This window comes from Nycticebus coucang, chromosome 14, assembly GCF_027406575.1.
Source record: "Nycticebus coucang isolate mNycCou1 chromosome 14, mNycCou1.pri, whole genome shotgun sequence".
Taxonomy (NCBI): domain Eukaryota; kingdom Metazoa; phylum Chordata; class Mammalia; order Primates; family Lorisidae; genus Nycticebus; species Nycticebus coucang.
In genome coordinates this window covers 95,880,309-95,907,819 of record NC_069793.1, presented here as the reverse complement: position 1 = coordinate 95,907,819, position 27,511 = coordinate 95,880,309, and the positions used below count along the sequence as shown (strand labels likewise).

General features: G+C 38.5%; 1 protein-coding gene across 4 annotated transcripts in view; it reads left to right on the top strand.

Moving 5' to 3' along the window:
* DEUP1 (deuterosome assembly protein 1) overlaps window positions 1-27,511 on the top strand; it is a 128,377-nt gene that overhangs the window by 53,100 nt on the left and 47,766 nt on the right. For 3 of the 4 annotated variants that reach the window (XM_053560538.1, XM_053560537.1, XM_053560540.1), the window contains exons 5-11: window positions 1,320-1,454; window positions 5,393-5,506; window positions 6,390-6,632; window positions 13,792-13,937; window positions 18,045-18,150; window positions 23,191-23,388; window positions 25,329-25,415. In XM_053560538.1, the coding sequence (XP_053416513.1) occupies window positions 1,320-1,454; window positions 5,393-5,506; window positions 6,390-6,632; window positions 13,792-13,937; window positions 18,045-18,150; window positions 23,191-23,388; window positions 25,329-25,415 (1,029 nt within the window). The remainder of the gene's footprint in view (window positions 1-1,319; window positions 1,455-5,392; window positions 5,507-6,389; window positions 6,633-13,791; window positions 13,938-18,044; window positions 18,151-23,190; window positions 23,389-25,328; window positions 25,416-27,511) is intronic. The other variant, XM_053560539.1, reaches the window with a different exon arrangement.

The following is a 27,511-nucleotide window of genomic DNA, read 5'->3' as shown; positions in this document are numbered from 1 at the left end:
TCTGTTCAGGAGAATATTATAGTAGGGGAAGTATATGTCAATAACATGATTTTTTAAAAAAAAAAAAGGGCAGAAATGGCTACTTTAATGCCACATGTCAAAAACAGTAGACATAGTTGTTCATAGTTTAATTTGTAACAGCCAAAAACTAGAAACAATCAAAATGTCCCTATATGGTTAAACAAACTGTAGTTTGTTTAAAAGAAAAGCTGTTCTAAAAAAGAATCAGCTATTGGTTCACACATGGATCTCAAGGGCATTAACCTGAGTAAAAAACATCCAATCTGAAAAGGTCATATACTGTATGGTTCTATTTTATAATATTCTCCATATGACAAAATTGTAGAGGTGAAAAAAAGAAAAAGTTGCCAGAGATTAGAGGACGGAGTGAGGGGCCAGGGTGACCAAAGGGCTAGCAGGGACAGCATCAGGTAGATCTTGGTGGTGATGGAATAGTTCTACATCCTGATTGTGGTTGTGGACATAAAACTGCACGTGTAACAGGATGGCACAGAACTGTACACATGTATTGATCCAAGTTCAGTGTCCTGGGTTGGACGTATTACAGCTCAATAATATGTAAATACTGAGGGAAACTGGATAAAAAGGCCCTGAGATAACAATTGTTATTTCTCTGTAATAACTTTACAACTTCCTGTGAACTTATAATTATTTCAAAGTACAAAGCGTAAACCATAAAAGGTTAAAAATAGCTTTGTGAGTATAAAAACTTACTCACAGATGTTGATATCCTATGCTACGTTTAATCTATTATTTGTAGGCAGAACAATATAAAAATACACAGTTACAAAAAGAATTATCAGTAAGAAAAAAAATCAATTTTGGTATTTACATTTATTTAAACTTATATCCACATGAATAAGTGGTTTGTGTTGCTTGCTTCTTTGAAATTAAATATGTATTCTAGTTTCTTAAAGTTTAAACTGGTTATTTCCTAGATCAAGTTACTGATATTAAAATTGTCAACACAAGATGGCACTAAATAAAAGTAAAGAAAAAACTTGTTTTTTTTTAAATTGTGAGTTTCACTACATATAGTTAAAATAAAACTGAACAAACAATTTATCAAGTGAATCATTGTTTAATGTGCAGTTAATGAAGTCTCAAGTTTACGTCAAAGCTGAATTGTGTTCAGCTTCAGTAATTCCGCTTTAATAACTGGTTCTGTCTTCACTAATCAGAACATTTAAGCTCTGCTGCACTTTCTAATCATCACTTAAATTTTCAAAGAGGTACACAAGAAATAATGAGAAACCAAGTCGTAGTAAAATGTTAGCATCATTTTCTGTTATTTACAGTTTTCCAAACTAACAAATAGCTTTGAAAAACTGAGATTACACCAGATAAAACAAAACAAAGTTCGACGAAAAGAATTACCACACCTCAAAGAAGAAACAGCCTTTGAACTGAGCAATTTGAACCAGAAATTAGAGGTGAGATATATTTTCTTTTTTTTTTTTTTTTTTTTTTTTGTAGAGACAGAGACTCACTTTATGGCCCTCGGTAGAGTGCCGTATATTTTCTTAGTTTCTGCATCTGTGTTAAGGATTGATTGCCATTGTTGTCTGCTCTTGGTCTGTAGGGAAGGCAGTGGCGGGTACAGCTGTGATAGAAACACTATTGCAAATCACTTCTTAGTGCACCTTCCCTTCAGGCACTTAGTGAATTAAAGCATCATTTTGATGTATACATCTTTTTGATATAGCAGCATTTTGGGAGAGCCAAAAAAAGAAAAAATAAACAAACAACATAAAAGTTAAAAGAAACTGCAGCTGTTGAATGAAATTGAAGGACACCCCTGGGGTCAGTTAAAATGAATACCTAATAAATCTTTTAAAGGCCATTTAGCTATTAGCTACTTAAATCCCAGTGGGGCCTCATAGCAGTTTTTAGAACAGGGCTTGAAGTTTCAGGGTTTTTTTTTTAAAGACATAGCACCACTCTAATTAAGTTGTCCCTTATCACCCAGAACTTAGGCTTGTAAAATTTCCGTCTCTAAAATGTTCGTTATGTCGTGGGCGGTGCCTGTGGCTCAAGGAGTAGGGCGCCAGTCCCATATGCCGGAGGTGGCGGGTTCAAACCTAGCCCCAGCCAAAAACCAAAAAAAAAAAAAAAAGAAAAAAATTAAAAAAAAAAAATGTTCATTATGTCATGGATGCATTTATTCTTAACTTTACAACCCTGGATAAAACAAGTCAGCTATTTTTCTTCCCTATATTCTTGAGCATCCAACCTACAAGTCACGTAACCGCGTAAAGATTCTAGTATAGATTCCCAACCTTAGCTGGGTCCCCTGTACTGTGCAGTTACTGTTTTAACTGACCCAAAGTTAATTTTTATGTTACCACATTTAATTTCTTTCATTCTTTTCGAACCTTAAACCTCGGCTAATGACTTCAGTGTCTTCTGCTCATTGATAGGTAAGGATCCTGCACCTCCCAGTCCCCCAGGATAGAGTCCTCTTTGGAACTTCTCATCTGCTCCTTTCTCTTACTTCCACTCCAGCCTAGATCTGCCCCTTCTCCTTGCCCAATGCCTCTCCCCTCCTTTGTCCTCCTATCTAGTTGTCATTGGCTTGTTTCATACTTCATCTTACTCTTCAATAAGTCCTTCTGCACTATAATATCTTTAAGAGCAGAAAAAAGTAAAGTAAAAAAAAAAAAAGTAAAGATCATAGTCCTAAAACTAGCTTGTTAAAAGAACTCAGTTGTTAAACTGGGTAAAAGGTTCACGGGGGTTTGTTTTATTTTCTACTTTTATGTAGGTATGAAAATTGTTATACATTAAACCGTCTTATTAGGTAGAGGTCCTTGACATACAGCATTCACTAAGGACCATCTCCCAATATTTAGCAGAGGGCTTTTAAAAAATCTAATAAGGTAGCTATCACTCTACACTCTGATTTTAATGACCCTAACCCACTCTCAACTTTAAAGGCTTGAAAGCTCAAAAGCTTTTCCAGCCAAAGAAAACTTAGTATGGAGGTCTAGGCAAGCCTACAGATCTCAACCTAGGCTGACATCTCCAGTCTGTATAAAAACTCCAGTGAAGCTCTCTGGGTCTCTGCATGGTTTCATATTTCTACATATATTGTGCTGACTTGGTAGCCTTGAAAACTGTGCCAAGGAAGCCAGTACTGTTATAAGCACCTGCTGATATGTGACACACATTTCCAGCTGTTCTTGACCTCTTTTATACCTGTTGTAGCATTTATAAGGAATGTTGAGATTAATGCTTCTGCCTCTAAAGCATGCTGGGGAATATTTATTTTCAAGATTATTTGCAGTTATTCAGTAGGTGATGCTAAATATTTGTGTTATATAAAAGATATGTCAACTTTGCCTAGATTTTGACTTTGAACTCCAAAGACTCCTTTCTAAATGAAAAGTAAACAAAAGATTTTTATTCTGGATTGCATTGATTTGAAAATGCTACCTATTTTCTACTAAAGCCTAGTTTTGTAAATGTGTCATTGTTACTGAAGACCATGTTTTCATGTATCTGATTTTTGTATTTTTGAATGTCTGAATCAAGGTCAACAACTTTAAATAGCCATCTCTATTTATCCTGGTAAATATAGTCTACTCATCATGAGGCCCTAGTATCTAATGTAGGTCTACCCATTTCTCCAGCCTTGATACTATCACTCAATTTCAGGCCACCTTTAATTACTATAAAAACTTACTTATACCCTTCCTTCACTGATGGTTTTAAGGCTTATGAATTTATAAAAGGAAAATTTCCTCAAATGTTCTTTAAAATCATTTCTGTATAGAAAATATGAAATGCCATGTTCTCATTTTAAGAAAAATGTACTTTTCACTCTTTAAATTAGAATTTTTTTTCAGACAATCCAGTCATTTCAGACATCTGGCCGTATGAACTATGTTCCACTTGACATATTGTGGGAAGAAGGCAATGTGATCACAGCCTGCCCTGCACGCTCTTGTGTGTCATCATTATTGTATTTCACATACTGTAAAGCTATTTGTGTATATATACATTTCCCTAATTTACCATATACTCGTTGACTTTTTAATGTTTTAAATCATAACATATTTCCAAATCTTCTCTCTATAGTACCTGGCAAGTATTATGTGCTCCATAAATATTACTGAATTAATGATTGAAAACAACAAAACATTCATGCCATTTTCCTATCTGCAATAATATATGGTCATGTTTCTATAGACACATGGTAGCTATAGGGTTTATTTCCAACCATGTTGTTTTCTATGCAAAATTTAGTGAGAAATGTTTAAATTCTAGGAAATGTTAATAATATACCATATTTTTGTTTGTACATTCATGGAATATAAGTCATACTTGGCACTTTGTCAGACACTGTGAACAATACAAAAGTAGTAAACAGTTATTACCCTTGGGTTTCTTAAAACCTGGACAGAAAAGATAAGATATGGTGGCCAGCCTAGGCAAAATTGAAATGCAGTGAAGATTCCTTTGGCTCATACTATTAAGTTATGAGAGACAATCATTTTCTATGATATTACTTGAGCAACAACTTGAAGAAATGAGTATGCTTTATCAAGCTTCTCCATCATTTCCTCCCTGTGTAAATGAGTGACAAAGTCACTGCCTTAGGTCAGGGTGCTAGAACAGAACACTATAGATGTGGTTACTTACACAGGAAACATTTATTTCTCATAGTTCTGAAGGCTGAAAGCCCAAGTGCACAGTGCCAGCATGGTCAGATTCTGGTGAGGGCCCTCCTGCTGGTAAATAGAGGGTAGCTGTCTGCTCTTTGTATCATCACATGGTAGTGAGAAAGAAAGAAAAAGCAAGGACGTCCATGTCTCTTCTGATAAGGGCACTAATCCCATTTATGAGGGCTTCACCCTCATGACCTAATTACCTCTCCAAGATGCTACCTTCTAAAACCATTGCATTGGGAATTATGCTTCAACATAGGTGGGGGAGAAGTGACAGAAACGTTCAGTCCATAACAATCCATGTACCAAGACACTCCCCCCGTCTAAAAAAAAAAAGAGGATAAGTTTAGCAACTAAGTGTAGAGAATGAAAGGAGGGGTCAAGAAATAGAACGAAAGTACTGGATGATGCAAAAACATTGCTGGAAACTCCCTCATTAGTAATCACCACTTATTATCAGAGAGACTTTGTACATATTTAAATGATTAAGTAATGAATTGCCTATTTCCTAACAAAAATGAGAAGATAGTTAATCCAACATGAGTGATTTGACACTTTTTATTGTTTTGTTTTCCTAATAGGTAAAGAATGAACTTACTTTTTTTTTCTCGGAATGAAGATGTACAAATGAAATAATTCATTCTGCTTTAATAACTAATATTATTTAATTTATGTTTGATCCCCCTCCCACTTTTTAAAAGGAATTTAGAGCAAAGTCAAGAGAATGGGACAAGCAAGAAATACTGTACCAGACTCATCTGGTTTCTTTAGATGCTCAACAAAAATTATTATCTGAGAAGTATAATCAATTTCAGGTGAGTTATCTAATACTGTCCTCTAAATTTGAAGAGTGTTGAGATTAAATACTTGTATGTTTGCCATTAAGCATATAATCTATTTACAGACAGAAATGCCAACTAAGGTAACATAACCAGAGTGGGTCTAACAGTGAGTACAGTCACAAGTGCAAGAAATACCGGTGATGGTGAATTCAGTCTGCATGTCTCACACAGCGGGGCTATCAACAATTTCATTGTTGTTGTATCATTAAATACCACATATTTGCTTGCCTACAGGCAAGTTGCCTGGAGAGGCTAGATAGCTTGCTTTGCTTTGTATTTCTCTGACTACTTGTAAGACTGAGCATCTTTTCATGTATTTCTTAACCTTTTTCATTTCCTTTTCTGTGAACTGGCCTATTTGTAAACTTTGCCCATCTTTTTTTTGTCTTGTCTTTTTCTTATTAAAAATATGTAGAAGTTTTTGTACATTAGGAATTATGAACCCCGTTAATACTTACTCACTGACAACTTTCCCCCTATAATCTAATTGTGTTTTATTTTGTTTATTTATTTTTGGTTATAGAGACATTTTTCAACTATTGTGTCATTGAATTCATCATTTTGCTCTTTTTATGGCTTCTAGAGTTTTTTTTCTTGCTTAATAGAACTTCACTGTCCCTAATGCCCGTTCCTACTTTACATCCTTGCTCTGGGGTCACACAGATGCGCTCTCTCTTTATGCTTTCTGAAATTGAGATTTTAGAACAAACGTGAGACTGAATTATTAAGGGCCAACTTCCGTTATCTAGTAATGTATTTAAAGATGTTTTTACGAATTCATTTCTATCATTCTTGAACTTTATGTAAGCTTAAGTATGATATTCTTCATTTGATTTATAGTTTTCATATTTTTCAGAAACAGACACAAAATTACCAAACTCAACTAAATAGTAAAAAACAATGTGTAGAAGATGGCAGCTCTGAAATTCCTCGTTTGATGTGTGAACCAGAACCCAGTTGTGATACCAGTGGAAGAGATGAGTTCATTATTGAAAAATTGAAATCAGCTGTGAGTGAAATAGCGCTAAGCAGGAATAAGTTACAAGATGAAAATCAGAAGCTCTTACAAGAACTGAAAATGTACCAAAGACAGTGCCAGGTGAAGATTTAATTTTTATTTGCCAACTAACACTGTCCATGATTTGTATAAATGGTGACTCGGCAGGTATAGGGATTAGAAAGCTGGTTTTCTACTACGTGTGTAAATTCATTCACACTTCCTCACTTGATGAGTAAATTCAATAATCCCACAGGTGCCTGACCCACTAGAGTGCACTTGATCCTGCAGTGGCATAATAACAACGTATTACCAGTGCGGTATCACCACCGTCACGTAAAGACCTCTGTGCCTAGAGACTGTGGCCCTTAAGCCACACACCACCCTCTGTACCCACTGTCTTCTCTGACTCTGTGCCTCTTTGATTCCTAAGAATCCTGGGTTAGAGGTGCAGGGAATCATGAAGGATATGACATTCTGTAACCTCAGTGAAAAGTGTAGTAACTAGTAACGCTAGTAACCTTGCCATAATCATTTACCAAACAGAGCCTAGCATTCATTTTAGGTAACTTTCACATTGGCAAATGATTGACAGTTCTTCTAAGGAATAATTTTTTTCTTAACCCAACAATTTTTTTTTGTCTTTCTACTCTTGCAGTCAGTTCGAAAATTTACATAGGATTCATGAAAATTGGTCATTATGAATTTTTTTGCTCAATATGTATTTCTTATTCATCAATATCAAGTTACCTGAGACATTCTGTGGTTTTTATCTCGCATTGTAGGTTTTATCTCTGACCTTCAAACATTCAGCATCTTTCTGCCATTTTCTCCATGACATTTGGCCCTCTCTCCCCACTGTCCTAAAATACTGTGTGTGTGGCGCCGCTGGAGTCCCAGCTCCCTGCTGCTGTTTTTGGCTGTGTAACTGACTGCCCTGTAGCAGTGGTTCTCAACCTGTGGGTCGCGACCCCTTTGCAACAGTGAAAATACATTACAGTATTAGGAAGGTTGAGAACCACTGCATGCTGTCCTTGACAAACTCCACTTCCCCCTCCTCAGAACTCTGTGGTTTATACTTTTTCAGGACCACAGGGTGGAAAATCTTGTTAAAAGAAAAAATATCGCAAATATAGGAAGAGTGTACATTGAAGAACATTAGTAAATAAACAAGCATAAATAAAATATTGGTTTTAACATTCCCAGTTTGGGAATGCTGTGGTCCCCTTCTTTTCATACTCATCACAATGACAGGCCCCTGTTGGCAAGGAGAGAGTGCACACAGCCTGGAGTCTGAAGGGGGCCAGGAGGTGAGAGCACTCAGGCCAGCTCAGGCCAAGGTCACGCTGCCCTACCTTCTGACCCAAGTCAACAGGATTTGATTTATCACGCTTCTCACTCTCAAGCTCAAAGATTTCCACAAACTTCCAGGGACTTAATGTACTCCTGAGAAATCTCTGTAGGTTGCCTGCGCTAAAGAAAGTCCATGTTATCTACTTTGGTTTTTCTTTATATATGCATTTACAAATGTACTTAATTCATTAATGTGCATAATAATATAATAACAATATAACAATAACAAGTAATGCAGTAACAAAATTAAAACTAGCTATTCATAAAAGTCAATATATTGGGAAATATTTTTACTGATCTTTGTACTAAAGATTGCAAAACAAGCGTACTAGTTGCCTAATTGTTATGACTTCTCTTTAAATCGGTGGCTCTCTACTGGGGTGCTTTTGCTCCTCGTGACATTTGGCAATCCCTGGATACAGTTTTGGCTGTGACAAGGGAAAAAAGTGCGACCAGCATCTAGTGGGTGAAGGCTAGAGAATCTGTTATACATCCTGTGATGCCAAAACAGCTGCACCTGAAACAGAGAATTACCTATCCCCAAATGTCAGTGGAGCTGAGCTTGAGAAACTCTGCTTTAAATTTTGAACTTTTAGGGTGGCTCCTGTGGCTCAAAGGAGTAGGGCACCGGCCCCATATACCAGAGGTGGTGGGTTCAAACCTGGCCCTGGCCAAAAACTGCCAAATAAAATTTTTTTTTTAATTTTATTTTCTCTCACATTCTGCATAATTAATTCTTTAACTTACGATGTTTTCCACAGTGAACAATAAATTTTAATGTGACTGATATCCATACTGATTTCTATGAAGATATTTTTTACAAATTTTGTTCCTTTAAAAAATACTTTAGCAGCCAGGCATGGTGGCTCACGCCTGTAATCCTAGCACTTGGGAGGCCGAGGTGGGGGTGGATTGCCTGAGCTCACAGGTTCGAGACCACCCTGAGCCAGAGCGAGACCTCATCTCTAAAAATAGCAGATGTTGTGGCAGGTCCCTGTAGTCTCAGCTACTTGGGAGGCTGAGTCAAGAGAATTGCTTAACCTGAGGAGTTTGAGGTTGCTGTGAGCTGTGACGCTATGGCACTCTATCAAGGGTGACAAAGTAAGACTGTCTCAAAAAAAAATAATAATAATTTAGCTATCCTTGGATCTAGAAACATTATTAAATTTAAACTAAGGTCCTCCATTTTATATTTTACAAAAGAATTGCATGTGTCAAAAACAAACTAAATGATTCTGGAGCATGTTTTATGCAAAAAAGTCTTTTATAGTCCTAATAAAAAGATTTTTGACAAGTAATTTTGTTCAAAAAAATTTTTTTTTGCAACTAATATAATTTTTCAATTTCAGAGTTCTAAGGAGGGGTCCGGGTGTTTTTGTCACCCTGACACCTTTTATAATGCGTCAGTTGGGCTGTTAGTGCCCGTCACTTGAGTAGTGTTCAATGTAGCTAGAGGGTGAGCTTCAACCCCTGCCAACCCCTACCCTATTCAAAACTTTAGGATGTCTAAAAGATAAGATTTACATTCCCAGGAAAACATTAAGTATTTTTGATTCATTAGGGGGAAAAGACTGAAAATAACGCTTTATTTAGCCTTTTCCCTGTTTTATTTCTAAATTATACATGTTTCATCCTGTTCTTTAGGATAAATACTAAAAGAGAAGATGGCAATTATTTATAGTTAGTAGCTGATTTGAAGGTTTAAAATCACTGCTTCTCTCAAACCATTAGGCACATTTTTAACCAAACAGATGGGCCTTAAACACATTTTACAAAATTTATATTCTACTAAATGGGAATAATTAGAATTAAATAATACTGTAACCAGTATATGCATTTGGAAAGAAATTTTTCTTCTCTTTTCACAAAATTGTCACAACAGAATGTTCCAAATCTTGCACATGAATGCGAAAAAGACAACCATTTCGATCTGAAGTGCCGTCACTTAGGTGTATTGTGTGTAAAATTCTCTGTGGCTCACTGCACACTCAGCGCAGCTGCGTCTCAGCTCTCACAGAATCACATCTTCTCACTTGCCCATCTGCAACCACAAAACGTGTCAGCGTACATGTTAATTCCATTGCATGTATTTATTTGCTGTGCTACATTATACTCACATGCAATATTTCCCATTAGAGGTTAATGGCAAAAATAGATTATTCAGCATTTTTAAAATATCTGTGCTGGAAAAGTTAAACCTTTTTTTGTTTGCTTGTTAATGTGTTATTAAGGTACTAGAGAAGCACTGTCCCGCAGGAAGATAATGCAAGCCATAAATATAATGGGAATTTTACTAGGAGCTATACTTAAAGAAATAAAGAGAAATGAGTGAGATTAATCTACAATAGTAATATATTTTATTCAACCAATGTTAACCAGAATATTCTGGAAGGCCAAGGCAGGATCATCACTTGAGCTCAAGAGTTTAAGACCAGCCTGAGCAAGAGCGAGACCCCGTCTCTACTTAAAATAGAAAAATTAGCTGGGCATTGTGGCAGGCACCAGCTACTCGGGAGGCTGAGGTAAGAGGATCACTTGAACCCAGGAGTTTGAGATTGTTGTGAGCTAGGCTGACACCAAGGCACTCTAGCCCAAGGAACAGAGTGAAACTTTGTCTCAAAAAAAGAAAAAAATGTATATTATCATTCCAACATGCAATGAATATATAAAAAAATTATTTTACAAGTTTTCATATTAAGTCTTCAAAATGTGGTGTGTACTTTGTGGTTACATACATATCTCAATTTAGATGCTAAGTGTTCATCTGAAATACTTGATCTGTATTTAGATTTCATGAAATTTTGCCATTTAAAAAAGTAGATTTACATACGTAAGTTGTTCCAATCAAACTTGAAAGTGTTCCAATAACTGAATCAAGTACCTGAATATTTGCACCCCACTGACAAATAATTGATTTAACTTTCGTGCAAAAGCATACTAATTTCAAAACTTCATCTCAGTTAAATAAATTCACTAATTTTTATGTCAATTCAGTATTATTAACCTTGAATTCAAAGTCAAAAAACAGCTCTAAATATATCGACATCAGCAAAGCCTTCAAACTTTTCTTGTACTCTTGCAGCCAACTTACATAATGCTGTCAATTTATAATTAAAATCTCCTTCATATTCCTTCACGTGTCAAACCATTGTTGTTCACTGTATCATGGAAAGTTTGAATTTTAACGTGTATTCTCCCACCTATGTACGTAGGTCACAAATAGGCTTTCTTCCCTTGATGATGCCTCCAGTTGTCACTGTTGTAGACCCTGTTTTCTAACGTGTTCATTACTATCACATTTTACAGAGTTTGAGTTCACTGTAGCTTCTGGTGGCCTGGTGTGGAGAGCCTGCTGTGCACCCACCTGCCCCAGATGCAGGCAGCTGCCTGTGTGATGGCTCCCGGAGGCAGACTGGCCGTGTAGGGAGCCCCTGAGTGCCTTCTTCACTTGGCCAAAGTAGCAGGTGACATTCACACTAAGTTAATTGTCTAATGGGTAAACTTTTCTTTCGCATGTTTTTTATTTTTGATATTTTAACCTCAGCTGAAAAATCTCCACTATTCAAAACAGAGGATTTATCCAAGTAAGTCTCTATCCAAACAAGTACATGTAAGAGGTCTGACAATTAAGTTCACAAACTTGCCACCATGCGCCTCGGTTGGCAGCACTGGACATGGCCAGCTGAGGTTCCATTCCCTCGGTGCACCCGTGTCCCGCAGCTGTGTTTGTGTGACATGTAGCAGTGTCTTGCTGAGTGGATTTCATTATTGTTGTTGCATGTTGTTGTTGTTTTTTTATTAAATCATAGCTATGTACATTAATGCAATTACGGGGTACAATGTGCCGGTTTGTATGCAATTTGAAATGTTTTCATCACACTGGTTAACATAGCCTTCACAGCATTTTCATAGTTACTGTGTTAAGACATTTATATTCTATACCTAGTAAATTTCGCATGTACCCTTATAAGATTGTGTGCCCTGCCGTGACAGCTCTGATGATCATTTCAGAAAAAGAGTTCCCAAATTGCTTTGAAGGGCCGACTAGGCTCTGCCATCAGGGCAGAGCTTCCCAGAGGGGGGTACTGTACAGGTGACCATAGTGGGGTTCAGCGATGAGGTATGTAGCATTTTTCCTAGGATGAGTTTGTGAACTTAATTGTCAGACCTTGTTTATTGAATCACTAATTTTAATCTGTTCTTATATTTATTTCCAAGTCAGCCAGGAACTTTAGGGGATGACATATTGCCCTGGGCCCTTCACTGAACTCAGGCCTTCAGGTCACTTAGAAAACAGTACATATATTTAAGGCTTTGGTAAAAAAATACTTACATTTGGGAACTCATTATGATGACATATACTTTATATGCAATTGTTCTTCCAGGTTTTGCTTTTTTTAATTAATTTATTTTTTTTGCAGTTTTTTTGTTGTTGTTGTTGTTGGCCGGGGCTGGGTTTGAACCCACCATTTCTGGCTTATGGGGCTGGCGCCCTACTCCTTTGAGCCACAGGTGCTGCCCCTAGATTTCGTGAATTTTTGGATAACAGTTAATGAATAAGAAAACCTATGTCCACGTAAGAGCTTGTACGTTAGTTCTCATAGCAGCATTATTCATAATATTAAGCTAAGAAGTATAAACGACCCAAATGCATCAACTGATGAACAGACAAAATCTGTTATATCCCTGTGATGGAATATTATTCAGCCACAAAGAGGAATGAACTACAGCATGGATGAACCTTGAACGTTCTAATTGAACTAAGAGGCAAAAGATCTGGATTTTTGTGTTCCAAAATCTGGCACGTTTGAGTTGTGTAACTTTGGGTCAAGTCTGGTCCTCAATTTTTTCATCTGTAAAAATGGCGATAAATTTGATGACCTGGGTCAGGCACTCCTAATAAATATTGGTTTCCCTATATAATTGAGTGGAAGGGTCCAGACAATATTGATGGACTTGTCCATCCCTCTCTCCTGGAGAATAGCCAAGCCCTGGTGTAGGGAATGGCTCAGGCCACGGTCGCACGCTTCAGATGGGTACCCAGCACTGCCCAGCAGTCCTGCTGTGCTCCCACAAGGAGCGGTCGCTCCCACTCCCCTGGTAAACCACTACCTCTCCTTCTACTGTCAGCACACATGCGGCCTTTTACTTCACAAATAAAACAGAAGCTAGCACTAGCCGGTCTCTTAATCTCCCCCCGTCCAAATGCACAAACGTGTCCACATGCCGTCTTCCTAACTTTGGGTTCTAAGAGAGGACGGGCTCACTTGCTTTAGGCAATTGTCCCAATTATGCTTTGAGGATTAGCCCACCCACTTCAGGGACCTGACACCATTGCTATTATTCCTTCTCTGTCCTAACTGGATCCTTCCCAACACCTTCTAAACTTGCTCAAGCCTCTCCTATTAACAAAAACACGGGATCCAAAGGGTGGCTGGTATTTCTGGTTACTGAAGTCTAGCTATCACTGAACAAGACTGGAATCATGGTTCAGAATTGCTTTTGTCGGCAAGTTTTGCCATGAGGTTATCTTGATTATCTTTTTAAAATTGGGAAGTATTTACAGTAATTTGTATTTTATGCATCACGTTTTATTCATGCTCTATGTTTCTTTCAAATCCCCGTTCAGTGTGATCATATTTGTGTGACAATTTGATTCTTCTCTGTCATTAGACTGATTGCAGCTCACTGAGGACAAGTTCTGTGTTTGTATCCTGGGATCATATAACAAAAGCTCAGTAAATATTTGTTGAGTAAATGAATGAATGGAATTCTGTAGGACAGAGCAAGAAAAGGACTAAATACCAATTTGTTTGAAATTAGGCTCATTTATAGTTGTCAAATATTTTAAAATATATTTTATAGTATCCAAAAATGAGCTTTGAAACTCTTTTATGTTTTTATTCAGGCCATGGAAGCAGGACTCTCAGAGGTGAAAAGTGAGTTACAGTCACGCGATGATCTGTTGAGAATTATAGAAATGGAACGATTGCAGTTACACAGAGAATTATTAAAAATAGGAGAGTGCCAAAATGCTCAAGAAAATAAAAAGAGGTATAATTGGATCTATATTTGACAGTCTTAAGAGAAACTGTTCAAAACATGTTTAAATATTTTTATGAGTTTTATATTTGAAACTAGAATAAAACGTCTATCTTGTCTTAACATACTATTAACTTATGGATGTATTAAATACTAAAAACAAAATTCATGGTAGTTTTATTTTTTATATTGACATCTTCACTTACCTAGAAAGTTATATCATGTTCTGACTTATAGATGCTTCTGTCACACTGAGTCAGAAATTTTCTTAGAGGTTTTATTCTTCAGGATATTATATAATAATGTATTATTTTATTCTTCAGGATATTATATAATTACATATATAATATCTATCAGCTTAGAGCTGATATTTAGGTATATGTGTGCAAATAAGATTTATTCCATATTTTTAAATGCTTCTGTTTCAATGGCCTATAAACCTAATGTTAATTTTTTCACTTGTACATGTTGTATTTGTTTTGGCCTCTACGCTCACCACCTTTTCAGTCCATTAAGGTTCTTGTTAAAGGGCGATTTTATTTCTCTCCTTTAAAATCAGACAGATATTGTGTACACCACAACCACAGAGGAAATGGGATTGCTGAGAATTATTAAACGTGTACGCTCGTGAATAGACTGTTTGACTGCTTTAATAGTTCACTGATGCTCTCATTCTCATCAGAACGTGAATCTTTCTCAAAATCAGAAAGCTAATGCCACACCAATGGCAGGATCTTAAAAATTGAATAGCCAAGTGGTGAAAGATATTTAATTGAAAGATGATTACCTTGTGTTAATGGCAATAATTATTTCTTCAAAACTGTGAGAACTGCTAGCATTTTTTGAGGTCTACACTTAATAACAAATGGCAAATCAAGATCCCTAAAAATGACCTCTTGTGTATCCTGGGAAGGATGGCAGAAGGCCTCTTAGCCAGTCAGCATTAATGGGGGCGTTGTATACGAACGTCATCATCACTGCTCATTAATAAACTTCTTGGATGCTTACTATACGTAAGGTGCGGTTTCAGTGTGGTGAGTTAGTGAGAAATGTCTTCATGCAGAGAAAATAATGTATACGAGAAAGACCTAAGAAATCAGTAGAAAAACACACCATCCACCCCTTGTCTAGCTCAGGTTTGTGAAGAGCGTGATAGGTACGGGCGTGACCCCTGAGGCCCTGGTCTCGGTCGCCGCAGGAAGGAGCCAGGCGTGACACGGATTACGAGTACCAGCTTGTGGAAGGTGGGCTAACCTTAGTAGCAGGGTAGCCCCGAGCCTTATACACAACAGGCGTGGAGAGTTAGGGTGATTACACGCGAGGGCTGCATGCCTAAGGATTGCCGCGCGCTCTCCTCACGTGCTCTTTCCCCACAACCCTCATGAAGAACTACTGAGCATCCATGTTTCACACATGCTTACTAGGGAGTGACCCATCTTATCTCATTCTGGACCACTGAGTTACTTGGGGGATTGCCCCCAAATCACAAAACGTCTCTAGGCTTGCCAGGAGACTGTTCTGTTCTCAGTGTGTCCTTTTAATGTGGTAAGAATCAGTAACTGTCCTTTGCAAGCATGGTGTCCATTCCCCTACTAGGTACTTTTTATGGTGCTCTTACAAGGCCAATGCTGAATTCCAAACATTGCCAACTTTCCTTCAAAACGTTATTTGATCTGGAATCTTGCACTTAGTCACATATTTGGCCAATACAAACTCTTTTATTCCGCCTGCTTGTCATCTTCTATTTAACTGGTATTTATTTTGCTCCCCAAAGTACATTCATCTTTCTTATTTGGAAGGTGTCCCTCAGTTCTAGTATTCTGAGATTTGATGAAAAGATGTGAATTTAACTTTTCACAGCTTCTGCTGTAGACTCAGCCTTCATCTTTCCCGCTGAAAGTTGCAGATCTTTTTAGTTTGTTCTCACGTGAGTACTGATTTCTCGCGTTATTGCTTTGGTTTCTTTTATTTGAACTGTGTCTTCCTTACAGTTGCATTAAGGTGAGGCAGCTCCTAGTACCCAGCAGACACACGGTAGTTTTAGAGTAACAGTATAGTAATGTTTTAGTCACTTTCAGAAACTTTCTCAGTAATACCAACATTTTGTTAGCTTTTCTTTTTTCCTTTTTTAGTTACAGAAGCACCTTGAGCTGATGTGTTCTGAGAATTACTAAACATAACTTTCAATGCTGGGCACAGTGGCATCTATAGTCCCAGCTACTCGGAGGCTGAGGTGGAAGATGCGCTTAGCCCAGAAATTTGAGTCCAGCCTGGGCAACGTAACGAGACCTCAGCTCTAAAAATAAAAAAACAAATCCAACACTCTTTTTCCACATGACAAGTGGTAGTTTCTTTAAATCTCTATTTTATATTAGCATGGTTATCGTTTTATTCTTTGCATTTGTCCATATTGGATTTTGGCATTTGTTCCATTCACTCACTGAACTTTGCAAATTCACCATGGGGTTTTTAGCATTTCTACTCCCAGAAATAGCTTAGGAAAAATTGAAAAACAGGCTGAGTATGGTGGCTCACACCTGTAATCCTAGGTCTCTGGGAGGCCAAGGCAGGTGGATTGCTTGCACTCAGGAGTTCAAGACCAACCTGAGCAAGAGTGAGATCCTGTCTCTAAAAAAAAAGAAAAAAGAAAAATAGCCAGGCGTTGTGGTGGGCACCTGTAGTCCCAGCTACTCGAGAGGCTGAGGCAAGAAGATAGCTTCAGCCCAAGTGTTTGAGATTGCTGTGAGCTATAATGCCATGGCACTGTACCAAGGACGGCAAAAAAGAAAAGGAAAGAAAGAAAAAAGAAAGACAAATTGAAAAATAGGGAATTTTATTTTTCACTTCTTCCAAATCATAGGAAATAAGAAAAATTTAAAACTGATCCTGAAATGTTTTAGGAGAATTTGGGGTAAAGTGGAGAATGTTCACGGTATATTATTGAGCGGGAAACAAAAGGCGACTGAAACAAATCATGTGCATAGTATGTTCCAGTAGCCTGGCAAGTGTGTAGTTTTTTATACACATACACGTAAAGAAAAGAAGACGATCACTACACACAAAAATGCTGAATATGGGAACATAATAGCAATAGATTATATTCTGATAAACTTTGTCTACAGTTAAAATATATTTGATAATCAGAGAAAAGCAATCTAACCTGGACACGTGGACCTCAGCCATCTCACCCTCACTTTATACCTTTTAAAAGATCTTTTATCTTCAGTCATTGTATTAGTTATTTCTCCATCTTTGCTCAGATTTTGGTTTGTTGTTTTATTTCTGTAGATTAAATTTTTGATATGTGGAGTCTGTTCAAAAGTTTTTTGGAGATCTAAAATTGTGCTCCCTTACAAGGGGTATATTCTTCGAAACGCCGACCCCACAGAATAGTCACGCCTGTCTTTCAGTAGAAAGCATGCTGTTTTCCCGTCTGCTTCTCTTTATTTCTGTGTTTTGATGATTGTCATTTTGCCAATTTGCCTCATCCGAAAGTGAACATTATCTGCTTAAACTCCTCCAAACTTCCTGTGGGTCTTGTATTTTTTATACTACTTTCTGCTTTTCCCCTTTACTATCAATATGTGGTTGCAATTCCATTTTATAAATTGAACAGCCAAAGAAATAGATGTATTTGGGCGCTCTCTGGTTGGACTGTCAGATTTAATCATTTTTTTATCTCTTTTAGGGAGCAACTGTCCCCTTGGACTTATCGTGGCATGGTCCCTTTCCGCAGTACATTAGCAAGTTGGATTTGTTTCCTTTTTAAAAAAGAGTTCCCAAGCTATTTTAATATAGGAAGAAGTCTTTTCTTTTTATCCAAAAATCTTATCTACATATACAGTCCCAGTATTCTGCCAATGTTTAAAGTATAGTTAAAATTCCATATTAATTGCTTCTTTTTTTTTTTCATTAAAACCATTTGCACTCATTTAAAGATGTGAATACTTATGGGATCTGAATCTATTAGAACTCAAAATCTCTGTAACTAGAAATGTTTTCAGCAATGATCTCTCTTTGATCTATCTCTGCAACTTACAATGGTATAAATTAACAGTATAATCATAACAAATTATCAAGTTAAGCTTAATTTTTACTCATTTTATTTTTAATGTGTAGAATTGAATCATCTTACTCACCTTCTATTAAAGAATTGGAAAAGAAAAGGAAGGAGCTGTTTTCAACCGTCCAAGATCAAGCAGCTCATGAAAAAGAATTGAATAAGGTATGGAAAGTACTGCACCCCGTTCTCCCAGGTACCTGTGAAGTCTTTACAAAGGGGTGAAAATCTTCCTTCTCCTTCTCTTCTCTTTCCTAAGATGATATGTTACCAAGCTGCTAATTCTGTGCCAGACTATGAAAAACACAAACCTTAGACTCCACTGTGCCATTGGGAGACTGTTCGTGGAACTTGGAGGGCCCGGGGCTCCATCAAAAAGATGAAGGGCACAGACTCGGGTGCTCAACCCCTGGGTACACTTGGGGAAGCCACCTGTACAAACTGCTCAGGATCCTCCTTCCGGGATGGGGATAATTAGTCCCTGCCTCACAAGGTGGAGGAGTAAATGAGCTAATAAGAGCTGCTACTTACATAGCACCGACTGTGTCCAAGAAGTGCTTCATTTATTCCTCACAGCCATCTTATAAAGTAGGTCTCAATATCATCCCGTTTCCATTTGAAGAATGATAAGGCATTGCACAGCTAATAAAGGAGAGAGGCCAGATTTGAACCTCGCCAGTCTGGCTCCAGTGCCCACGCTCTTACCCAAGTTACAGTCCCTGTGACAACACATATAAAGTGCTTGGGACAGAGCCCCGCTCCACAGGGGCCCTTAGTCAATATTGCCTACTATTATTACTGGCTACACCCACATTTTTCACTAGGCACCTATGATGTGCGAAGTACCCTGCCAGGAACTAGAAATACAAAGATGAGGAAGCCGGGGACACTGTCCTTAACGAGCTGCGGATCTCCACTTCCCACAGAGAACGTATTGTCTTCTCCCTCTGGTGAAACCCAGTAGGGTCCTTCTGTCCATGAGTTCATAGCCACCTCTCTGGTCTTTACACTTGAGGATCAGACAGAATATTCCAATCTCAAATCTAAATGCTTGTTAAAAGTTAAACAAACCTGTGTGTGGCTTTCAATTACCAACCAGTGCCCTGGATAGTGCCAGACACACAATATATGAAAATAACTATTGACAGAATGAATTAATTGCTATTAAGGCAAGTTCTCCCATGAATAGATAGGATCATAAATTCAGTTGTTGATTATATAAATGCAACAAATGGTTATTGAGCATCTAATAGGATTATAACTATTTTGCAAATTTCTGTAGGAAATACAATGGTATGAAGGACAGATACTAAGAGTTGATTTTCAGAGAACTAACAGATTTAATATAGAAAGGGTATTATGAATTAATGATCATTTTTCTTGTATTGCAAGACTTTAATACTACATAATCTCATGAAACTTATTTTACTGATTTGAAAAGTAGAATTTTAAAAACCTTTTTTTTACTAGTGTCTCCAGTGAATACATTATGATAAAGATTGATTAAAGCCACCTAAAGTACAGTTACCCCATTCTTAACCACATAGATTTAGAGCAAGTAATGAAAGTTTGAGTAATGCAAAGAATCCACTGATTTTGCATGGCTGTGATGTGGCGAGACTGTGAAGCACAGATCTCTTCACAGGCTCCTGGAGGCCGACAGTGCAGTGCTGTGCAGAAAAGGGAACAAGAGAGTGCTATGTAAATAGCAGGGCTGACAGGAAGTGTGGGTGGAGAGCATTTTCATTGTCTTGTAATAAAACTAACAAGAGCCATGTATTATAAATCTTGCAGGTGTTTTATTTCTTTTCTCCCAATGTAGAACTATTTTTATTCATTTATTTTGTGATAAAATTTTTATTTTAATAAGACCAAAAGTTATTTGGAACTCAGGTAAATTAATCTCATTAAGAAAGAAGCTTTGATGTCCAGGCACGGTGCTCTCGCCTGTAATTCTAGCACTCTGGGAGGCTGAGGGGGGTGGATTGCCAGAGCTCACCGCTTTGAGACCAGCCTGAGCAAGAGCGAGATCCCATCTCTAAAAATAGCTGGGTGTTGTAACGGGCGCCTGTAGGCCCAGCTACTTGGGAGGCTGAGGCAAGAGAATCACTTGAGCCCAAGAGTTTGAGGTTGCCGTGAGCTGTGACACTAGGGCACTCTACTGAGGGCAATGAAGTGGAGATTCTGTCTCAAAAAGAAAAAAAAAAAAGAAGAAGAAGCTTTGCAGTATAATGTGTTGTTTTAAGATCCAAGCATTGTGAAAATAATAAAAATAGTTTATCCTTTTTTCATAAATAGTATGTCAATTTTTTATTTTAAAAGTTCCATTTTAAGAGGAACATGTTGGGACAGTGCCTGTGGCTCAGTGCACAGGGCACCAGCCCCATATACCGAGGGTGGTGGGTTCGAACCCAGCCTGGCCAAACTGCAACAAAAAAACAGCTGGGCGTTGTGGCAGGCACCCATAGTCCCAGCTACTGGGAGGCTAAGGCAAGAGAATTGCCTAAGCCCAAGAGCTGGAGGTTGCTGTGAGCTGTGACGCCATAGCACTCTACCGAGAGCGACAAAATGAGACTCTGTGTCTACAAAAAAAAAAAAGAGGAACATGTCAAACTACCCCCATTGAAATGCAATGAGCAAAATCCAGATTGGGACAAGCTCCAGAACAACCTGTTGTTTCATCAAATAAATTTAAAGGGTGAAACTCGGAGACAGAATAGATTAAAGGAGACTTGTAATGTTGTCTTCGGGGCTGGGATACTTGTACACTCCTTATTCTTTTCCCTGTAAGTATTATTTTTTTTTTTTTAAGAAGGTCCCACTCTTGCCCAAGTTAAAGTTCCATAGCCTCAAAAGCCTCAGCCTAGTTCACAGTAACCTCAAACTCCTGGGCTCAAGCAGTCTTCCTGTTTCAGCCCCCCAGGCAGCTGGGACTACAGGTGCCACCACAAAGCCCAGCTAATTTTTCTGTTTTTTAGAGACGGAGTCTTGCTTTGCTCAGACGGGTCTTGAACTCCTGAGCTCTAGTGATCCTTCCAGAGTAGGATTGTAGGTGTGAGCCACCAGGCCCAACCCTTCTATTTTTTTTCAGCTATTAAATGATGGGGTTAGACCATGTAATTTCTAAGGTTATGTTCAACTTTGAAATTCTAAAAATGTTAGTAATAGGAATAGAATCAGATGAGAGGTGGTGGCCTGAAGCCTGGTAAGGGGCCACGTTTGCCTCCAGACGCGCCTCCTCTGCTCTTCCTGTTCCATCTCACCTCTTTTCCCCGTGTGTGAACCGTCTTCTAGAGCCATAGGAGGTTAGACAGCCCAGTGGGTAAGGTCATACAGGTCCTGGAATCCAACTGCCTCTCACCGGGAACGTGACTGTGAAAAATTACGCACCTGAATTTTCTAATCTGAAAAATAGTGAGATTTGTGGGGGTTAAATAAGATGATGCCTTAAAGTACTTGGAGACCCACACATAAAGAAAGGATTTTAAAAAATATATGTGCCATGCTCAACGAGTGAATCATATTTAGATCCTAATTCAATTAAATAAAGAACATTCATTGTCTTTTTCAGACAATTTAAAATTTGAAAGCTGCCTAGGTATTTGATGATATTGAGTAATTGTTAATTTTTAAAGACATCGTAATGGTATTCTGGCTATGTTAAAAAAGAGAGAGAGAAAGAAAAAGCCCTTGTCCTTTTAGAGATACATACTGAAATATTTAAAGGGGAATGGAAAAAAATCAATGATAAAAATAAGTGCCCTGGGGCAAATGCAAATGCATTTCTTTCACGCGCGTGTGAGTGTGTGTGTGTGGTGTGCGTGTGTGTGGTGTGCATGTGTGTGTGGTGTGTGCGTGTGTGGTGTGCGTGTGTGTGTGGTGTGCACCTGTGGTGTGCGTGTGTGTGTGGTGTGTGTGTGTGCGTGGTGTGCGTGTGTGTGTGTGTATGGTGTGTGTGTGGTGTGCGTGTGTGTGTGGTGTGTGCGTGTGTGGTGTGCGTGTGTGTGTGGTGTGCACCTGTGGTGTGCGTGTGTGTGTGGTGTGTGTGTGTGCGTGGTGTGCGTGTGTGTGTGTGTATGGTGTGTGTGTGGTGTGCGTGTGTGTGTGGTGTGTGTGTGTGTGTCCTCCACTTAACTCTCCAGCCTTATCTCACAGCACACTAAGCCTTAGTCACCCCAGACCCCTGGGAACTCTCCAGGTACGCCTTGCTCGCTCACATTCCCACGCCTTGGTTGTCTTTGCCAGGGAGCCTGTTTCCATTCAGGTCTTCTGACTGCTTCCCTTCACCCCTGCGAATCGGACCTTCTGAGCCCTTCTCTGGGTCCTGACATCCCAGACTGGGTATTGCTGGCGTCAGTGGCCACAACGTGCTGGAATATCTGCTTGTGTTTTTGTTTCCCCCAGTGGATTGGGATTTTTTTGAGATGGATGATTGTGTACTTTACCTCTGAATCACAAGAATTAGAAACAGTGAGTGGTTTCTTGGAAGACGCTAAGAGGCTGAACCAGGACAGCAGTAGCAGGAATGCAGAACAGAGTCAAGACTTAAGAGAGACGTTGAAATAGGGTGGCAGAAGTTTCTGCCTGGCCAGGGTTGGAAACATGAGGATGGAGAGGAGCCCAGGATGATCCAGAAGTTTCTACCATGGAACTTTAGCCAAAATTAACAACATAAGAGACTCCACAGGCTTAAAAGGAGGAGGCGATATATTTTCATTAACATATTGTTTCAAATTTATTGTAACATGATTCTGAAAAACACAGTGTTTAGTCACAAACAGTAGAGCCTAGTTTAGTCAAAAAAAGAACTGAATTCAAAGCCAAGAGCCCTAAGTTCTAGTCCCAGCTCTGCCAGTTTTTATCTTTATGATTTTGAGTAAGTCGTTTAACCTCCTGAAGACAATTTCTTCTTCATAAAAAGTGCTGGTTATACTTTCATTTCCTGTCAAAGTAGTTATCACAGTCATATCAGTTGAAGGCAATGATTTGCATGCGGTAGAAAATAGAAATGAGAAATGAATTTTGGGAATTTGAAGGGAAAACTTAATGAATCATTATGATAAGTATCTGTTTTTAATTTAGTATTGACCAGAAAAGGAGTCTGCCAAGCTTTAGGACAGCAGGACCGAACATGGCCAATACAAGCTTTAAGCTGCTCTGTAAATAAAGGGATTCCTTAATATTTCTGCTTTCTATCTGCTACAGATGAAAAGCCAGCTCCAGCAGGAGGAAGAGTACCATACCTCTGAGCAGGAAAGGATGAGGAGTGAAATCTGTGCCCTAACCGAGGAGCTGCATCAGAAGGAGATTACTATAGCAACTGTCATGAAGAAAGCTGCCCTTCTGGAAAGACAGTTAAAAATGGAATTAGAAATAAAAGAAAAAATGTTAGCAAAACAACAGGTATGCAGACTGGCAGACCACCACCTGCCCAGGGCACAGGCTCGCTCAGGGAGGAATAAAAGCATCGCATTCTTGGGGGTTATTTCTGAGACTAGCAACACAGAAAGGTTTTATGGCATCACATGAAACCTCTGTGGGATGGTGCAAAGTGTCATCAAAAATGAGCTACGGAAGTTAGTGACAGTACAAGATAATTTCATTAAATCCCATCTCAACATTTTCTTATAACTCGCATTCTGGTCACCTCCCACAGTGTGCTCTATTCAAAGAATTATTCCTGAGTTTGTTTTCTATAGTTCCCTTCTATTAACATTTTTACCTTTAAAAAAAATCTTTCTTGGGCGGCACCTGTGGCTCAAAGGAGTAGGGCACTGCCCCACATGCCGGAGGTGGCGGGTTCAAACCCAGCCCCAGCCAAAAACTGCAAAAAAAAAAAAAAAAGTCTTTCTTCCAGCTCTTCTTCAATACTTCCCCTTCTCCGTTTTACATATTTCTTTAAAGGTTTTTAAAAATGGATGTTGAAACATGAAATCAGTTCATATTTACTAAACATTTATTCAATCCACAACAGCGCAGGTGGAGAAAACAGCAATTGTAACATTTAAAATACTGCAAGTAATTCTTCTGCCCTTTCCTCCCCCGTTTATTTTTTAAATTCCCTCAGTCCGTTACTTATGACCAAATTGGTGGCCTACTTTTGCAAGCAAAGGATGTATCTGCGCTTACACCCCAAATCTAGAGGTCTAGAGAGCACCATGGAGTAACTTCTAGGCAGATGAGGGTCACTCCACAGTAGCTATTTAAATCCTGTGTATTATAAAAACAAGAGTCAGCCTTTGCCCATCACAAACCTTAAACTGTGGTTAATTTGTAAAATACACAGGACAACAGCAGAGATGGGATAATTGCATTGGTTACATCTGAATAGGGAAGGATATTTCACAGGTGGTAACGTAATCTGGGTAGTTGGATTATGATGATTTTTACTTTCACCTTTATATACTTATATATTTTCTAGGCTTTTGTCAATGAGCATTTAGTTTATCGTCTTCAAAAGTAAATCTTAAGGCAAGTGTTTTACATAGAAATTAACCCTAGATAAATAAAAGGACAAATACTATATCCAAGTGCCATTCAAGTAGAAGAAATCAGGCAAAGAGAAAAATAAATTAGGAAAAAAAATGAAGTAGTCACCAAAAAAAGACAGAAATTTGGCAGAAACATAAGGAAGAACAAAATTAAACATGAAGTCACATATTGTACATTATAAAAATCAGACGTAGAAACTTAGTGGAGAGTGTTATCATGTATATTGTAAAAATTACAATTTTTCTGGTGAAAATTTACATATAATAGAAAATAGAAATGAGAAATAGAATTTTAGAATTGAAAGGAAAAAGGTAAATGAACTATTACTGGAAGTATCTGCTTTTGATTTAGCATTGGTCAGAAAAGGAGGGTAGAGTGGAGCCTGCCTTGGGCAGGCTCACTGAGCAAGAACCCTGGACTGATCATGAGCCCAGCTCAGAGGGTTTCCCTTCACTACACTTAGAACATACTGGAAGAATAAAAAGCAAAAAGAAAACACCTATAATCATATTACTCTAGGAAGCTGGAGTGGGAGGATTGCTTGAGGTCAGGAGTTTGAGACCAGCCAGAGCCACAGCGAGACCCCGAGATACCATCTCTTCAAAAAGTAGAAAATCTAGCTGGATTTTGTGGCGGGCGCCTGTAGTCCCAGCTACTCGGGAGGCTGAGGCAGGAGGATCCCGGGAGCCCTGGAGTTGGAGGTTGCTGTGAGCTGTGATGACACCACTGGACCCTGCCAGCACCACAGAGAAAAAGAAAATATTTGTATTCATGAAACAAAGTTAATTTTAATAGAATTTTGAGTTTCTATTATAAATTTTACATTTTCTTTTTATATACTAATCTTTCAGGTTTCAGATATGAGATTTAAAGCTGCCAGAACCGAAAACACACATCTAAAAGGAATGATGGGAGATTTAGACCCTGGACCTTATATGGTAATATTCTGAAATCCTCCAATAAATTGAACGACGAGATTGCTTAGTTGGTCATGATTTACCTAGACATCATTTACTGAGCACTGCAATATTTCAGACAAGCAGGAGCTGGGTGGCAAATTTTCTTGCACTTCAGTTGAATTATTTTTAACCTCAGGCTGGAACATTTGCATTTCTAGTTTTCTCCCTTGGGTTGGGCTCAGTTCTGGTCATTTCCCCAAACATGGCAAACGCGTATTTCCTCTTGGTTTTGCTCTTGCTGTTGCCTCTAAAGTCCTGCATCCTACATGGCTCAATTCAAGGGTTACCCTTCCCCTCAAAGAAGCCGCCCCGACCCCCAGTCAGCTGCGCTCTTGCGTTTGTTTAGGTCTGAATTGATTTGCGGCTTGTCACTTTCCCAGAGAATGGCAAGTGGGGACCAGGCCTCGTTAATGTTTGTTTCACCATCACCTCACAGGTAGAGAAAGTGTTCATTGAGTGTTGGTTGATGAAAGAGGGCTGAGTAAATGAATGATTGAGGATAAGAAGGTCTGGTTCTAACCAGCGGCTCTGCAAGTTTGCACAGGGCAACTTACACAGGCTCTCCACCTTGGAGCCATTAATGTGCTTCACATTTTCATTGTTTGATGTAACAATTGAGAGTTGACTTTCACATGAAAGTTTTTATTTATTGAACAAATTAAATATCGTTGTAACTTGTTTATCATGTATTTGCTCTGAGAAGAAATGCTAAAATAATTTTCCACCATTTGAGGAATAGAGAGGATAAGAGGTGAGTGTGGCGATGCTTACCCAGGCCTCCGTTTCTTCAGCTGTACAATGAGGGAGTTAACTCAGGCGTTCCCCACAGTCCCTTCCTAAAATACGATACTGTGTTCCTGTGACATTGTGTACTTATTAGAATGGTCCATGTGTTAGCATCCAGAGAGCAGGTACATTGTGGAACGTTCTCTCTTCTTTGGGCACAGGTTATGGACCCTGTGACTGGAGTGCAGATGGATAAAAAGTGACGCGCATGTTGTTTCCCAGTCAGTTCATAAAAAGTTCTGTGTCTCCTAAGACATTTTATTTCTAAATACTGGACACACAAAAAGTTAAATCACAACCTGTCCCCGTGAGTGTCTTTTTTTGTTTGTTTGTTTGTTTACAAAATAGGATTTGTATTTATTTTTAGTTTCAACCTGAATGTTTTTAGGTTTATATTCTGAGTGGTCAGGGCCCTCATGGAGCCTACTGCACTCTGGCCCCTGTGGGCTTTTGGCTTTGTCACTTATTTCTTGGCGGTTTGAGGGGAGTGGGGGAGAGCATGGAATGCACAGCTATAGAAAGAAGCAGCTAATGACCAGCCCAGTCCCAGTCTGGACTCCAGACATACCCAGTGCTAACAAACTGGTGTTTATTGTAGCATTTTATAGCTCTGTCCTTGCTGTGCACATGTAGAGTGGATGGGTGAGTGTTCTTTTTCAGAAATAAACATAAAATAGATACATTATTCCCCAACTGCCTTCTCACTGTCTATCATGGATAGCTCTCTCTCTACAAGTCAGTCGGTAAACACCTTTTCATTTTCCTAGTTTCTTAGAAAAAGTAAATACTGATGTAAAATACACACATTTTTAATAAAGTGAATCCTAACTTACATACTGGTATTTTTAGTTCCGTCTTTCTTGTTGCTCGGTTCACCCCTCTCCTTCTCTGTAATTCTCCACCCCTGTCACGCTCCATCACCAAGTAGTACATGTTAGCCACTTGGGATGTGTCATTTTGTACTTTTTCATATATACACACACACACACATGTAGTTATATAATACCTATTTTTGGATTTTATCATTTTTGAGAAAATTGAGTCTTGGCTGGGCACCCATAGCTCAATGGTTAGAGCACCCATCCTGTGCAGGAGGGGCGCGGGTTTGAACCCAGCCAGGGCCTGCTAAAACAAAACAAAACAAAAAAAGAGACAGAGAAAATTGGATCTTATTATATATATTTCTCTGTGTCTTGTTTTTGTTCATTGAACAATATCCCTTGAAATTGTTCCAAGTCTAATGGTTGCATTCTATTTCAGGGCTTAATAATATCCCATGGATATATCAA